Consider the following 16,771-nt stretch of genomic DNA (forward strand, 5'->3'; position numbering starts at 1 on the left):
AGCGATACTTGCAGTTTATCTATATCTTCAATATTCCCTCTTCCTTCTCTATTACCTCTCGTCATCAAACCAAACCAAACCCCATGGCACTACAGCCCTCGAAGGGCCTTGGCCTGCCAAGCGACCGCTGCTTAGCCCGAAGGCCTGCAGATTACAAGGTGTCATGTCCTCTCGGCTGTTATTCTTGGCTTTCTAGCCCGGGCCCGCTATCTCACCATCAGATAGCTCCTCAATTCTAATTACGTAGGCTGAGTGGACCTCGAACCAGCCCTCAGGTCCAGGTAAAAATCCCTGACCTGGCCAGGAATTGAACCCGGGGCCTCCAGGTAAGAGGCAGGCACGCTACCCCTACACCACGGGGCCGGCTACCTCTTGTCATCATTACTGTCTTAGTCTTCTCCACACTCATTTTCATTCCATATTCCCTTATCTCCTGATTCCATACAGTAACTTGTTCATGTACTTCCATTTCAGCACATTATTTGTCGAAAATAGGCGTATGATCTGCTGTGGGAGACTACAACAGACTAAGTTTTATCTGAGGTTGGTTTTCTGTCGATTTAGACATAATCAAATTTCCATGCTTGTTTCCTCCACACTCTTGATCAGTGCTGTCAACTCCTCTTCATATGATGCTATCAAGGTGGTGTCTTCAATAAACCTCAGGTTGTTGATCGTGAATCCTCCAATGGAACATCCTTTGTCCCAGTCATCTAGTGTAGTTTTCATCGCATATTCACCATAGAGATTGAAAAGTAGTGGTGATAAGATATCTTTTTGTTGGACTCCAGCCTTCACTTGAAACTATTCAAACTGTTTGTTTTGAATCTTCACAGTGACTGAATTTTCCGTATGGAGAGACTTAAGGAACTCAATCAGATGGAGTGGCAAACCCATGTCATCCAAAATTGGTCTTTTGGTAGTCAGTAATGCACAGATATCCCACCTGGTGGCCATAGTTGTTATGGCATTGAAGTCTATATGGTCTGACACCATGGTTAGCTGGTTTGTGGTCAAAAACAATTTCACTATCAGAATGTTCGCTGGTAGGGGAAGTGGTGGTATACAGTTTCTCGACAGGAGTAGGCTACGAGCTGACACCAGGTTTCACCCTCTCCCTACCTCATTCTCATCATCCCACATCCAGACACGCAGGTCGTATGGACATCAAATAGAAAGAGCTGGGCTAGGTGAGCCGAACATGTCCTCGGACACTCCCGGCTCTAAAAGCCATATGATAAATAAACTGGAACATTGATTTCCGTAACCTTTTCATGATCTGTTTTAGACTTAAGGTCTGTTCCTCCGTGGCTTTTCTTTTTATGAATGCTGTCTGGACTTCGGGAATTTTATACTCTAAGAATTCTTACATGAGATTTTCAGCAGCTTTTCAATTCCAACATCACCTGTACTTTCAACACCTCTGCACTTATTCCATCAGGCCCACATGCTTATCCAGTTCTCAACATTTTCGAAGCCATTTCTACTTTACTGGCATGTGAAATCAAAGCAATTAAGCAATCATTTTCATATTTTTTCCTTGATCCTATCCTACCGATTGGGATGAAGGTGGATTGTACCCATTGCTTGGCAGATTTTCAGCAGCTTTTCAATTCCAACATCACCTGTACCTTTCAACACCTCTGCACTTATTCCATCAGACCCACACGCTTATCCAGTTCTCAGCATTTTCAAAGCCATTTCTACTTTGTCTTGGAGGACGCCAGGTTCAAGATCTGACGGTTTTTTCTATCTTCATTTGGTTTTATACATTGCATTGTTCACTGTAGAGATCCTAACAGTACAATCTCCATGTCTCTAAAACATTCTCCATATCCACAACATCGTCACCTTGAGGGTTCTGTTTATCCAGGAATGTGGCTTGAATTCTCGAGTGATTATTCTAATTCTTTTCTTGTTCTAATTGTAATTGAATCCCTTCACTAGCTATATAAATGGAAACTTGTTCTTAACTCTGTAACTGTACTCTATTACTGCCAATCTAACTGATGAGCCCAAATGGCACGCCTGGGCAAAATTCTGCCAATGCACACGGCCTAACCACCAAAGAACTGGTTCTATTTTCGTGATTTTCATTATCTGTTTCAGTAAGAATACGTGTTCTTTTTGTTTTGCAGAGTAATTATTCAGCCCCACCAGCCATAGTAATATGTGGTGATCATGGTATGAAAGACTCAGGAGGTCACGGCGGAGCTTCTTTAGCTGAGATCCTTGTTCCTTTTGTTGTGACTGGCCATAGCTGTCCAGGGTTAAGGTAAGGAAACAATGACTGTCATTAAGATTCTGTTCTATCTAAACCATGGTTGCATTGTGCCCAGACTTACTTGCAAACAGATCATGTTGTATGCTAAATATATGGGAAACTGTGTTACCATGCTGTCTTTCTTAGTTCCAACATAAATGTCATGTAAATGTTACAATATGAGAGAGTCCATGTATTTGCTATAAAACAGCCATGTGGTATCAATTAAGTCTAATGGGCAATGAATACATCTGATCACGGGCAGGTACCCAGTGCTGAATAAGCTCCCCCTGCAAACATCAGATTTTCCACATTCCTGTCCATAGTCAATCAATCAATCAATCAATCAATCAGTCAGTCAGTCAGTCAGTCAGTCAGTCAGTCAGTCAGTCAGTCAGTCAGTCAGTCAGTCAGTCAGTCAGTCAGTCAGTCAGTCAGTCAGTCAGTCAGTCAGTCAGTCAGTCAGTCAGTCAGTCAGTCAGTCAGTCAGTCAGTCAGTCAGTCAGTCAGTCAGTCAGTCAGTCAGTCAGTCAGTCAGTCAGTCAGTCAGTCAGTCAGTCAGTCAGTCAGTCAGTCAGTCAGTCAGTCAGTCAGTCAGTCAGTCAGTCAGTCAGTCAGTCAGTCAGTCAGTCAGTCAGTCAGTCAGTCAGTCAGTCAGTCAGTCAGTCAGTCAGTCAGTCAGTCAGTCAGTCAGTCAGTCAGTCAGTCAGTCAGTCAGTCAGTCAGTCAGTCAGTCAGTCAGTCAGTCAGTCAGTCAGTCAGTCAGTCAGTCAGTCAGTCAGTCAGTCAGTCAGTCAGTCAGTCAGTCAGTCAGTCAGTCAGTCAGTCAGTCAGTCAGTCAGTCAGTCAGTCAGTCAGTCAGTCAGTCAGTCAGTCAGTCAGTCAGTCAGTCAGTCAGTCAGTCAGTCAGTCAGTCAGTCAGTCAGTCAGTCAGTCAGTCAGTCAGTCAGTCAGTCAGTCAGTCAGTCAGTCAGTCAGTCAGTCAGTCAGTCAGTCAGTCAGTCAGTCAGTCAGTCAGTCAGTCAGTCAGTCAGTCAGTCAGTCAGTCAGTCAGTCAGTCAGTCAGTCAGTCAGTCAGTCAGTCAGTCAGTCAGTCAGTCAGTCAGTCAGTCAGTCAGTCAGTCAGTCAGTCAGTCAGTCAGTCAGTCAGTCAGTCAGTCAGTCAGTCAGTCAGTCAGTCAGTCAGTCAGTCAGTCAGTCAGTCAGTCAGTCAGTCAGTCAGTCAGTCAGTCAGTCAGTCAGTCAGTCAGTCAGTCAGTCAGTCAGTCAGTCAGTCAGTCAGTCAGTCAGTCAGTCAGTCAGTCAGTCAGTCAGTCAGTCAACATTGATCTGCATTTAGGGCAGTCACCCAGGTGGCAGATTCCCTTTTTGTTTTCCTAGCCTTTTCTTAAATAATTGCAAAGAATTTGGAAATTTATTGAACATCTCCCTTGGTAAATTATTCCAATCCCTAATTCTCCTACCTATAAACAAATATTTGCCCCAACTTGTTCTCTTGAATTCCAACTTTATCTTCATATTGTGATCTTTCCTACTTTTAAAAACACCACTCACACTTATTCATCTACATATGTAATTCCATGCCTTCTCTCCACTGTCAGCTGGAAACATACCACTTATTGCAAGAAATCAGCTTCATTTCCTGTATCAAATCTTATTTATATTAAATCAGTTAAAGTAAACTTCCACCTGTTTGATACTACATAGAAGTAATCCTGGTGAGGGTCCCATACACTCGAACCATACTCTAGTCTCTTACCAGAGACTTATATGCCCTCTCCTTTACATCCTTACTACAACCCATAAATACCCTCATAATCTGTACCCCTTATTTACAATCCCATTTATGTGATTACCCCAACAAAGATCTTTCATAGTCTTGAATATTGTAGGTTAAAACAGTTGTTTACCCATCGTTAGTCCAATGCTTAATTATTTATTACACAGTATAGTATTAACCAGGGTGGCATACAAAAATGTAGCTCGGGATTAGTATAGAGTAAATGTTCTATTTCCGATTAGCAGCAGTGTGGTATGCTGTGATCTTAATGTGATAGATGCCTAATGCTGACTTAAGACACTTGATAAGTTTACTTTTGAACTGTCATCCATGATCTGTTGTGATAATATGAGGTACCCCAAAATGGGATATCCATGCACATAAGATTGCTGATGAGACTGTTTCTGCTGTATTATCAGATAGTGGTACGGCCCCAGGCTAGCTTTGAACCCCGTGATGCTTAGTACCTTGGCTATAGCTAAACCTTTCATTTGGCACATTTCACTTGTAACTGCATATCCATATTCTCTTATCTACATAATCACACAACATTTTGTCCACATAATGCCTGGCAATTAATATTTGTTCCTCAAAGTTGCATTTTGTTTCTTTGCCAGTCAAGAATATAACTTTCTATGATGTTATACTTTCTGCTGCTGTTTGGTTTGCAATGTTCTAAGCTTTTGTGGACGAATGATTACAAGAACTTGAAGCAATACTTAACATGTGGTTCACACTCCATTTGTAATGTTGTAATGTGCTACTGATGCCACACACACCGAGGCTGGACAATGCTATATTGTAGTATACAGTAGCGGGATCCATTGCAAACATAATATTGTTTAAGGTGAAGCGATACAACCTGATTTCAAATAATGTGTGCACCCCAGTTTTTCTTTCGTAAATTGTGGATTCAAGATTTCTTAATCACAATGGATTAGGCTTCCAGAAAAGAACCAGCATCACTCAACAGCTTCTAGGTGATTTTAAAGAAAGTGTGGTGAAATTGCATCGCTAGTAATAAATTTGCATCAAGAACATATGTACTGTCACAAATTGGTAACAGGGATTAAACACCGGTCTATTTTGACATTCCACTTGACAACACTGTAAGGAACGATTGATGATTGTTAGAAGATAGGAATAACCATGTGATGTTGAAAAAGGCCCAACCACTTCGCGATTGATATAACTGAATGTAGAGGTTATTTATAGATAACTAGCTGATGTACCCGTGCTTCGCTACAGAATTCTACAATGTATACAAAATTCTAGGTTAGATAGTGTACATGTTGTGAGCAAGATTCTATTAAATTGCGCAGCTCTTAACGTTACCCTAGAAACGCGATGAGCAAGCCACCAAACGTATTTTCTCATATGAAGACTGGGTTAGGTAATTTTCATTGTAATGGTTGGCCCGCTTGCCTACCATCAGTCACAATCAGGTTCAGGAGTTTTCATTATAATAGCAGACACTCGTTCTCCACCTGCCTTTTTAAATCATCAGAAAGACTGTGTTAGTGGTTTTCCCAACTTAAATGAACATAGGTCATTACAATAACGCCAGTAGGAATGGTGCGATTAACAACAGTGCTTTCTTATGAAATACTCGATCAAATGAAAAACCACACATTTTCTCACTTTTAACAAACAGTACTACGCTGCCGATATAACAGTCAAAGTTCCAGAGCTGGAATGACCAAGCCGCAGACAACCGTGATCCGTGAACACTCTTCGTCTTTATTCGGCGGGAGGAGGGGTTGTAATAGTGGAGAGTCCCAGGGCAAAAGATGTGCTCTTTTATTAATATGTTTCCTAGGAGTACCCGATGAGTCGGAAAATGTCATTTCACTACACTGGCAGTAATATATAAGTAATAATAATAATAACGTAAATGTTTCCACCTTTTCAATACAATATATTCACAAAATTACAAAATTATACGGTACTAGTTTCGACCCATCTAGGGGTCATCATCAGCCGTATTGGAGCAAAGATCATTTGTGGCGAAATCCTAAGACAATATTATTTTAAAGAATAACAAGTGAAATGAGATGTTATGATAATAGTTAATAATACAAGGAATATACATACTAAGAGGTTTTTAACAAAGAATAAAGTATAAATGGGGTGTTGTAAAAATTATAATCATGGAAATCAGTAAGTTCTTGTATTGAAATGAAATATGGCTTAGGAAGAGGGCTTAAGGTGGGGCTGAAGGGTGCGGGAGAAAGTGTAAATGTCTTGGAAAAGTACCTTTGATTAAATTTAGGATTGAGTTTAGGTTGGCTGCATTATTGTTTCTGAGGAAAGTGATAAATAGATCGAAGAGTATGTTGGGTTTCTCTGAGATTTCATTGAGATTGTGACTGGCATTAAAGTATTGGTCTAGGTGTATGTAGTAATTTTCCATTATGTTCAGTAAAGGGCCCTTGTTTGCTAATACGAGGATGTCCATGTCTTGTTCAATATTGGTGAAATTATGATTATAATCTTGCATGTGTTGGCCGATGGCTGAAAACTTGTTGTATTTTATTGTGTTAGTGTGCTCGTGGTATCTGATAATGAAGTTTCTCCCGGTTTGCCCGATGTAGGTTTTTTTACAGGTGGTACATTTGATCCTATAAACTCCTGATTTTAAAAAACTGCTGGTCTTGTTGATGTGTGAAGTATTGTATAAAACATTCATGTTCTTATTGTTGGTTTTGAAGGCTATTTTAACGCCTTGTTTCTTAAAGATGTTGGTTAACTTGTAGATATCATTGTTGAACGTGAAGGTGGAAAATGTTAGAGGTTTGGTTATTTCTTTTTTGAGGGTAGTTTTTGGGCGATGTTTGTGTTTATTGATTATCCTTTCTATAAAATGATTGCTGAAGCCGTTGAATTTTGCGATTCCGCGGATTGTGTTGAGTTCGTTTTTTAGATCTTTATTGGACATAGGTATGCTGAAGGCTCGGTGAACTAGGCTGTTGTATGTGGCTCGTTTGTGGGACTGGGGGTGCACTGAATCTTGGCGAATGGTGGAGGCTGTTTGAGTGGGTTTTCTGAAAATTTTATAACTGAAAGAATCTGAGTTTCTAGTGATGGTTAAATCTAGAAAGTTGATTTTTTGATTTGATTCGGATTCTAGTGTGAATTTGATATGAGGATCAATATTGTTGAGACTTAAGAGGGTGGTGGGTGCGTTAATTGATTTCTCATTCATGATTACAAAGACATCGTCGACATATCTGGCCCAAAAGAGAATGTTTTCGAATTCGTTGTCAATTTTGGTGTATTCGAGGAAGTCCAGGTATATTTCTGCTAAGATGCCTGAGGCCGGTGACCCCATTGCCAAACCATTTTGTTGATATATGACATTGTCAAAAGTGAAGAAGTTATTGTCGATGATAAGTTTTAATATTGTGATAAAGTCTTGTATCTCTAGTTTGCTTAAGTGGCTGTTTTTTAAATTGTTTATAATTATTATTATTATTATTACTTATATATTATTCTCAGTTCAATACGGACCAAAAACATGAAATTCATAACCATCAATCTACACTGGCAGTGAAAAAATCTATCCGACTTGCAGGCAAATTTTCCCTTCAAGCCAGAGGAGAAACCCCTTCTTCACTGCTAATTTGGAATAAAATGAATATAGAATTTAATAAAAGTGAAGAGGAATAAGCTTTTCTTAAGAAAAGGCTCTTTTCAGAGTTGAATTTTAAGTTATTTAGTGAATTGTCGTGCTATAATTTGGAATAGGTCTGCATTGTAATTCTAAGACCAGGTCATACTACTACTACTACTACTACTACTACTACTACTACTACTACTACTACTACTACTACTACTACTACTACTACTACTACTACTACTACTACTACTACTACTACTACTACTACTACTACTACTACTACTACTACTACTACTACTACTACTACTACTACTACTACTACTACTACTACTACTACTACTACTACTACTACTACTACTACTACTACTACTACTACTACTACTACTACTACTACTACTACTACTACTACTACTACTACTACTACTACTACTACTACTACTACTACTACTACTACTACTACTACTACTACTACTACTACTACTACTACTACTACTACTACTACTACTACTACTACTACTACTACTACTACTACTACTACTACTACTACTACTACTACTACTACTACTACTACTACTACTACTACTACTACTACTACTACTACTACTACTACTACTACTACTACTACTAGAGCTTCTGCCTTACTTGTGCACACTGCTCATTCAAAACAGCGCATCAGAGTAGGGATCGAATAGCTGGAATACTATGATTAACCAGTGTGTTACATACCAGCAGTATCAGAAAATGTATGAACCAGAGGAATAGCATGCTAAAGGAGAAAGTTTTCTAGCTCCCCATTTATTTCCTGCCAATATTCAGTTAGGCTGTTATACTCGGTCCGCAGCAGTAATGCCATTTATCGGAGTTGGCTGGCAGCATAAGAGACAAAGGACATCACAACAAACATGGTCAATGTAATGTTGTTGTTGATCAATGTTATGCGCTTTCGATATTGTAGGCCTTCACATTTAGTTTTCTTCACACTCTGAAATACCACTCTTATCATAGTCAGTACGGTAAAACTGAATAAAACATAAATGGTCGGAACTGTATTCTCTATAACTTTTGCTATGTAGTACTTTTCGATAGGACCACTAACCTAGGTGTTTAATAATTAAATTTTAGGCACCTTCCCCTAAACTACAGTTTCATCCAAAGTGAATAAAATTGTTTATAGCTCAGACTGTATTTTCTTATTCCCTGACTATATATACCGATTTTCATTAAATTCTGTTAACCCATTTTCACATGGCTTGGCATTGATATGGACTCAGCAACAAAAATACAAATTCATGAATATCTGTGCTATCATAGCCGGTACAGTAAATTGTATAAGACATAAATGATCAGAAATTTAATTCTATATAACTTAAGTTATGTAGTATTTATCGATAGGACCACTAATATAAATATTTGAGAATTACATTTTTAGACCTTCGCCTAAACTACCATTTCACTCAGCGTGAATAAAATGACTTATAGCCTAGATTGTAGTGGTTCATCCCCCCGACTTTACATTCCAATTTTCATTAAATTCTCTTCAGTAGTTTTCTCGTGATACGTGTACATACATACATACAGACAGACAGACAGACAGACAGACAGACAGACAGACAGACAGACAGACAGACAGACAGACAGACAGACAGACAGACAGACAGACAGACAGACAGACAGACAGACAGACAGACAGACAGACAGACAGACAGAAATTACGGAAAAGTAAAATATGGATTTCCTTGTTACTGTGGACATGATCGATACAGAAATACCATTATTTTCAAATTCTGAGCAATGTACAGACAAAACTTTTATTTTATATATATAGATGTCCTACTGTATTGCTAATGTGTCTCCAAACTTTAGTTCTATGGCATGGGAAGTCTCTGGTAAGACCCCAACTAGAGTATGGTTCCAGTGTATGGGACCCTCACCAGGATTACATGATTCAAGAACTGTAAAAATCCAGAGAAAAGAAGCTTGATTTGTTCTGGGTGATTTCCGACAAAAGAGTAGGTAGTGTTACAAAAATGTTCCAAAGTTTGGGCTGGGAAGACTTGGGAGAAGAAGACGAGCTGCTCGACTAAGTGTAATTTCCGAGCTGTCAGTGGAGAGATGAGAGAGATGGCATGGAATGACATTAGGAGACGAATAAGTTTGAGTGGTGTCTTTAAAAGTAGGAAAGATCACAATATGAAGATAAGGTTGGAATTCAAGAGGACAAATTGGGGCAAATATTCGTTTATAGAAATGGGAGTTAGGGACTGGAATAACTTACCAAGGGAGATGTCTGGCTCCATGGCTAAATGGTTAGGGTGCTGGCCTTTGGTCACAGGGGTCCTGGGTTCAATTTCTGGCAGGGTCGGGAATTTTATCCATCATTGGTTAATTTCGCTGGCACGGGGACTGGGCGCATGTGTCGTCTTCATCATCATTTCATCCTCATCACGATGCGCAGGTCACCTACGGGTGTCAAATCAAAAGACCTGCTACCTGTCAAGTCGAACATGTCCTCGGACACTCCCGGCACTAAAAGCCATATGCCATTTCATTTTACCAAGGGAGATGTTTCAATAAATTTCCAATTTCTTTGAAATCATTTAAGAAAAGGCTAGGAAAACAACAGATAGCAAATCTGCCATCTGGGCAACTGCCCTAAATGCAGATCAGTATTGATTGATTTGATAAATGCTGTTGCACAATTTTTGGTGTCTTTCTTGACTAATTGAAGCAACAAGTGTTGTCAGGGTGGGACAAGTTGTGGATTGAGTCGAAAATCATTTGCGTATGTTGTTGGGGTATGTATGGTCAATTGTATCCTTGCGATACATCCGACATGCATTCCTTACCATTCAGTAATGTGATTGGGCACAGTTCAAGTGAAGAGGATTGTAGATGATTGTGAAGTTCTTCATCATTTGGTTGGTCCTTTGCAATTTCTTCCATCCTAACTGCGGAATGCATCTCGATGGAAGCAGTTCTGGATCAACAGCCTGTAGGAATCTTCTATCAATTACAGATGTATTGTATACCAGTGGTGAAAATATCTCACTTTATTTCAATACCTCATATTGGACAAATGAATGATATTAAGGTGGTTTTGAGTGGTTAAAAATTGACAGCTTACAAATGGAGTTGACTGAATTTCAAGAAAGCAGAGTATGGGTGAACAAATTCGTACATTCGTGAAAATCGAATGAGCTGTTGATGCTGAATACTCTGTCAAAAAGCCAGAGAACTTCATATTTTCCGTGGAACAGCCTTCCACAAATGTTTTCGGCCATGAAGAAACGTACTACGATGCTACTTACTTTGTTTTGGTCATCGTACGCCTGCGAGCAGCTATTTCCTACAATGAACATTGTGAAGTCCACAGTTAGAAACTGTCTTGGTTCAGACCTAAGTGCTTGTTGTGGGTTATTGAAGACAAGTTGTGAACCTAACATAAACGACATGGATACTAAGATTCAGCAACAAGTTTCACACTAAAGTTGAGAATGGTATTTCACTTAATGTCCCTTGGCAATATTAGTATTTTTGATTTCTATGTCTGATAATACTTAATGACGAAGTGTGTTACAATGGTCGCTTATTATATATCATTTTTACAAATAATATTAGGTATTCTTAAAACTTACATATTTAAAATGTATTTTTGCGGTATTGGCAAAATACGACCATAGAACATGCAATCAAATGTATTATTTTACAAGATATATATGTAAGAACGTATTATGAAACATAATATGGAATTAGGGACAGAATTCTGGGGGGGGGGGAGGATGTAGCCATTCCAAAGAAAATAACAAGTGGCACAGTAGACAGTTGAGAATACACTCACTGACAGAGCAAATGCAACACCAAGAAGGAGTGGTTCGAAAGGGATGAAAGTTGGGGAAAAAACAGAGACGGCACGGACGAATAATTGATGTTTATTTCAAACCGATATGCAGGTTACACAATGCGCACGGCATCGACTCAGTAGGATGTAGGACCACCGCGAGCGGCGATGCACGCAGAAACACGTCGAGGTACAGAGTCAATAAGAGTGCGGATGGTGTCCTGAGGGATGGTTCTCCATTCTCTGTCAACCATTTGCCACAGTTGGTCGTCCGTACGAGGCTGGGGCAGAGTTTGCAAACGGCGTCCAATGAGATCCCACACGTGTTCGATTGGTGAGAGATCCGGAGAGTACGCTGGCCACGGAAGCATCTGTACACCTCGTAGAGCCTGTTGGGAGATGCGAGCAGTGTGTGGGCGGGCATTATCCTGCTGAAAAAGAGCATTGGGCAGCCCCTGAAGGTACGGGAGTGCCACCGGCCGCAGCACATGCTGCATGTAGCGGTGGGCATTTAACGTGCCTTGAATACGCACTAGAGGTGACGTGGAATCATACGCAATAGCGCCCCAAACCATGATGCCGCGTTGTCTAGCGGTAGGGCGCTCCACAGTTACTGCCGGATTTGACCTTTCTCCACGCCGACACCACACTCATCTGCGGTGACTATCACTGACAGAACAGAAGCGTGACTCATCGGAGAACACGACGTTCCGCCATTCCCTCATCCAAGTCGCTCTAGCCCGGCACCATGCCAGGCGTGCACGTCTATGCTGTGGAGTCAATGGTAGTCTTCTGAGCGGACGCCGGGAGTGCAGGCCTCCTTCAACCAATCGACGGGACGGGAAATTGTTCTGGTCGATATTGGAACAGCCAGGGTGTCTTGCACATGCTGAAGAACGGCGGTTGACGTGGCGTGCGGGGCTGCCACCGCTTGGCGGCGGATGCGCCGATCCTCGCGTGCTGACGTCACTCGGGCTGCGCCTGGACCCCTCGCACGTGCCACATGTCCCTGCGCCAACCATCTTCGCCACAGGCGCTGCACCGTGGACACATCCCTATGGGTATCGGCTGCGATTTGACGAAGCGACCAACCTGCCCTTCTCAGCCCGATCACCATACCCCTCGTAAAGTCGTCTGTCTGCTGGAAATGCCTCCGTTGACGGCGGCCTGGCATTCTTAGCTATACACGTGTCCTGTGGCACACGACAACACGTTCTACAATGACTGTCGGCTGAGAAATCACGGTACAAAGTGGGCCATTCGCCAACGCCGTGTCCCAATTATCGTTCGCTACGTGCGCAGCTCAGCAGCGCATTTCACATCATGAGCATACCTCAGTGACGTCAGTCTACCCTGCAATTGGCATAAAGTTCTGACCACTCCTTCTTGGTGTTGCATTTGCTCTGTCAGTCAGTGTAATAACCCAGACTTAAAGTGGCACACTAGTTGGAAAAGGTTCGCCATCCCTGCTCTAGGCCATCCAGCTTAGCCTGAAAATCAAATATTATCTCATTTGGAGTATAATAACAGTTCACGAAAGTATATCTACCAGTGTGGCCCAAACCAAACCATCTCCGCATCCTTGGTCTGATACTGGGCATTTACCAAAATCTGGTATCCAAATTGCAGCTGGCCCAAAATTAACCACGAACCATCCTGGGTGGTCCCTGTCTTGATAATGTACACTAAAAAGAAATATGTCTACTCCTATTTCAAAGTTCATCTGCGTCTAAAGATCATTGGCAATTCTACTCCTGTGCATATTTGCCTGAATAACCTGCATCATTTACTATTAGTTTAGCCTTTTTGAGAGCTTCACGAAACGCTGTGCAGGCTTCTTGAGCCAATAGCATGACTTTGATTAGCTTCGTCAACATTCATGTCTGTGCAATTTATGCATCTTGAATTTGCTTTGCAACCTACCGCCCTATGTCCGGCTTCTCGGCAATTAAAACAAAGTTTGCTTCTATCACCACCTTTGCAGTTTCGTGCATGATGCCCATATGAAAGACATGAAAGCAGTGAGGTACCATAGTCCTTTTTTCAAATTCTACAATCCAACCATCCTATTTTAATTTTAACAATTTCCAAAAGTGTCTGAGCCTCCTTATCTTGTATCTCAACAATAGCAAGTTTTTGCCCTCTGCTGATCAGATTATTAATTGAGACTTTCAGTTCTCCTTCAAAATTCTGAAGAACCTGCCATACAGCTTCCTCTATCTAAAGCAGTGGTATTACTGTCCATGTCCCAAATTTCCAAGGTAGTGCGTTGAGTCAAAGTCTTCATATCACCATACATTCCAAGGACACCTTCCAAATATTTATTAAAATTGTCCTTGTTCTCGTTTTGTGTGGCTTTATTAAACTCGAGAAGAATAGCCCAGGTCTGAGTTTTAAGATTAGATCGAATGCTCACACCACTGTCTTCCGGTTTTATTTTACTCTGAATACCCTTCAAAACATCTGCAAAGGTCTCGCCTTCTGTTGGTTTGATAAGAACAGCATCTGAACGATCCCTTGGTTTTAAATGGGTCCATTTATCTTTCTTTTTTTTCCCCACTATCAATGACCTCCATTCTGCCAGAATCCATCCCATCTATTTATCCTCTTTCATTTCCCTGTTCTTGTTTTTCTTTTAGTGAACCTTTACCGCTTTCTCCTTATCTTTCTCCTCCCCATTTGTTACTAATGGTGTCACAGGCAATTCATTCATATCTGCGGTTGTTTGTTCCTGTTTTAGATTTTCCCTAGCTCTCTTCCAGGATATCCTGCATGCTGCTCCAGCCTCGAGAGCTTTCTCCAATTTTCGTAAGCCATTCTGAATTTCCATCTTAAGATTCTTCAGTGTAATAGCCAGAATGCTTTTCACCAATGCCCTAGCGATCTCAAGATGTTCTTTCTCCTTACGTTGTTCGTCCATTATCATTTCATCACTCCTCCTCCCATTAGGTACTTGTGTTGTATCCTGTGTTCCAAAGTTGGCGCATTCAACTACGTTTGCACTGCTATTTTGACATGAGAGAGAGAGAACTCTACCGGATCTCCCTGAACTTCTGCTTCCGTCATCTTGCAAGAAAGAAATCTAACTGGCCGTGACTGAGCCGCGACGGCGAAGGATCCTGTCTTCGATGTCGTATGTTCCTCGAAAGCAACTTATAACCTATAATCCTGATTGATCAAACACTTACCTACAATTAATTTGTCTACAAGTCGACAAAATTGTTTGATAAATCTGTAAATCAATACTACGGGTACTAGAAGAATATTCTAGCTCAACTTCTAGTTACGCATATCATTAATTACTTATGAATACATCATTAGAAGCACACACAGATATTCACTCATCTTTCCATCATGCAACCAATAATAATAATAATAATAATAATAATAATAATAATAATAATAATAATAATAATAATAATAATAATAATAATGAAAACAATAATAATGGGACGGGTGCACTAGTCTGACAGAAAACTGAAAAACCCTTTTTATACAATTGTTTAAAGTGGTCCAATGAAGGCCAAAAATTTAAATAAATAAATAAATAAATAAATAAATAAATAAATAAATAAATAAATAAATAAATAAATAAATAAATAAATTAATTAATTAATTAATTTAAAAAATTGATAATTAGTAATGATTTTGATTGATATTGTATGATTTTGTATTTTGACAAGCTCCTAAATGGCCCTAAGGAAATCTCTGTTGAGGATGTAGGACAGAAAACAATAGAGGAAGATATCCCAATTACATGGACATAAGTAGAGCAGCTCTCCATAAGATGAGAAGTGGTAAGTCATCAGGAGCTGATGAAGTTATAGCTGACATGATTAAAGCTGCTGGCCAACCGGGAATATATTGGCTGTATAGAGTTCTCAGAACAGTATGGAAGGATAACGAAATACCTGAAGATTGGACAAAAGGGACAATAGTTCCTATCTTTAAGAAAGAGAGTAGAAGGAGAGGCATTACACTCCTATCGCATGGCCTTAAAATGATGGAGAAGATCATTGAAGCCAGAGTATATACTAGAGACTATCTTAGAAGAGGAACAACATGGCTTTAGGGCTGGAAGAAGCACAACAGATCTGATATTTGCTTTGAGGATGTTGGCAGAGAAACACTGGGAAAGAGGAAAAGACCTAATTATTGTGTTTTTGGACCTTGAAAAGGCATATGATAATGTTCCTAGATCAACTATGTGGAAAAGTCTTAGAAAACTTGGTGTACCAGAGTACCTTATCAGGAAGATCCAAACGCTGTATACTAATTGCAAAAGCAGTGTCAGTATTGGAGATGATCACTCTGAATGGTTCAATACAACCAAAGGAGTACCACAGAGAAGTGCCTTATCACCTCTTCTATTCATAGCAGTTATGGATACCATTTTAAAGGAATTAAAAGGAAATGGTAATAAAGATCTCAAGGCTCTGGTGTTTGCAGATGATGTGGCAATATGGGATGAAAAGAGGAGGGAGTGCAAAATAATCTGAATGCATGGTGTAAGAAGTTTGATGATTATGGAATGAAATTGAGCCCATCAAAAACAGTAGCATTGATAATCAGCAGACATAATACAGAATGCAACATAAAATTACAGGATCGCCAAGTTGAAGTAGTACACCAATTCAGATATTTAGGAAGCATAATGGCTAGTAATAATAGAGATGATATAGAAATAACAAACAGAGTAACCAAAGGCTCTAACTTTTACAGTATCGTTAAACACCTACTATGGGATGAGAAGGTCCCACAAAGAACACACAAATGATTCAGGAGATAGTAGGTTCGAATCCCACTGTCGGCAGCCTGAAGATGGTTTTCCGTGGTTTCCCATTTTCACACCAGGCAAATAATGGGGCTGTACCTTAATTAAGGCCACGGCCACTTCCTTCCCACTCCTAGTCCTTTCCTGTCCCATCGTCGCCATAAGACATATCTGTGTAAGTGCGACGTAGAGCCAATAGCAAAAAAAAAAAAAAAACCACAGAGAACAAAAATGATCCTGTACAAGTCATATTTCATTCCTACCCTTACATATTCTATGGAAACATGCACACAAACATCAAAGGATTGAAGTAGGATTCAAGCCTGTGAAACAAAATTTCTTTGAACTGCCCTCCAAAAGACATGACTTGATCATGTGAAAAATGATGAGATCCGATCTAACCTAGGTCTAAATGAATCGATGGAGGAAAGACTTAGGTGATCTAGACTTAACTGGTTTGGGCATATTAAATGAATGAATAGCACAGAATAACAGGT

The 16,771-nt window shown here is 40.2% G+C and overlaps 1 protein-coding gene across 1 annotated transcript in view; it reads left to right on the forward strand.

The window, feature by feature from the left end:
- PIG-G (phosphatidylinositol glycan anchor biosynthesis class G) overlaps positions 1 to 16,771 on the forward strand; it is a 179,284-nt gene that overhangs the window by 57,593 nt on the left and 104,920 nt on the right. Inside the window, exons 6-7 of the mRNA XM_068227421.1 lie at positions 2,139 to 2,262; positions 6,650 to 6,652. Of these exons, the coding sequence (XP_068083522.1) occupies positions 2,139 to 2,262; positions 6,650 to 6,652 (127 nt within the window). The remainder of the gene's footprint in view (positions 1 to 2,138; positions 2,263 to 6,649; positions 6,653 to 16,771) is intronic.

Source organism: Anabrus simplex, chromosome 4 (assembly GCF_040414725.1).
Source record: "Anabrus simplex isolate iqAnaSimp1 chromosome 4, ASM4041472v1, whole genome shotgun sequence".
In the NCBI taxonomy this organism is placed as follows: Eukaryota; Metazoa; Arthropoda; class Insecta; order Orthoptera; family Tettigoniidae; genus Anabrus; species Anabrus simplex.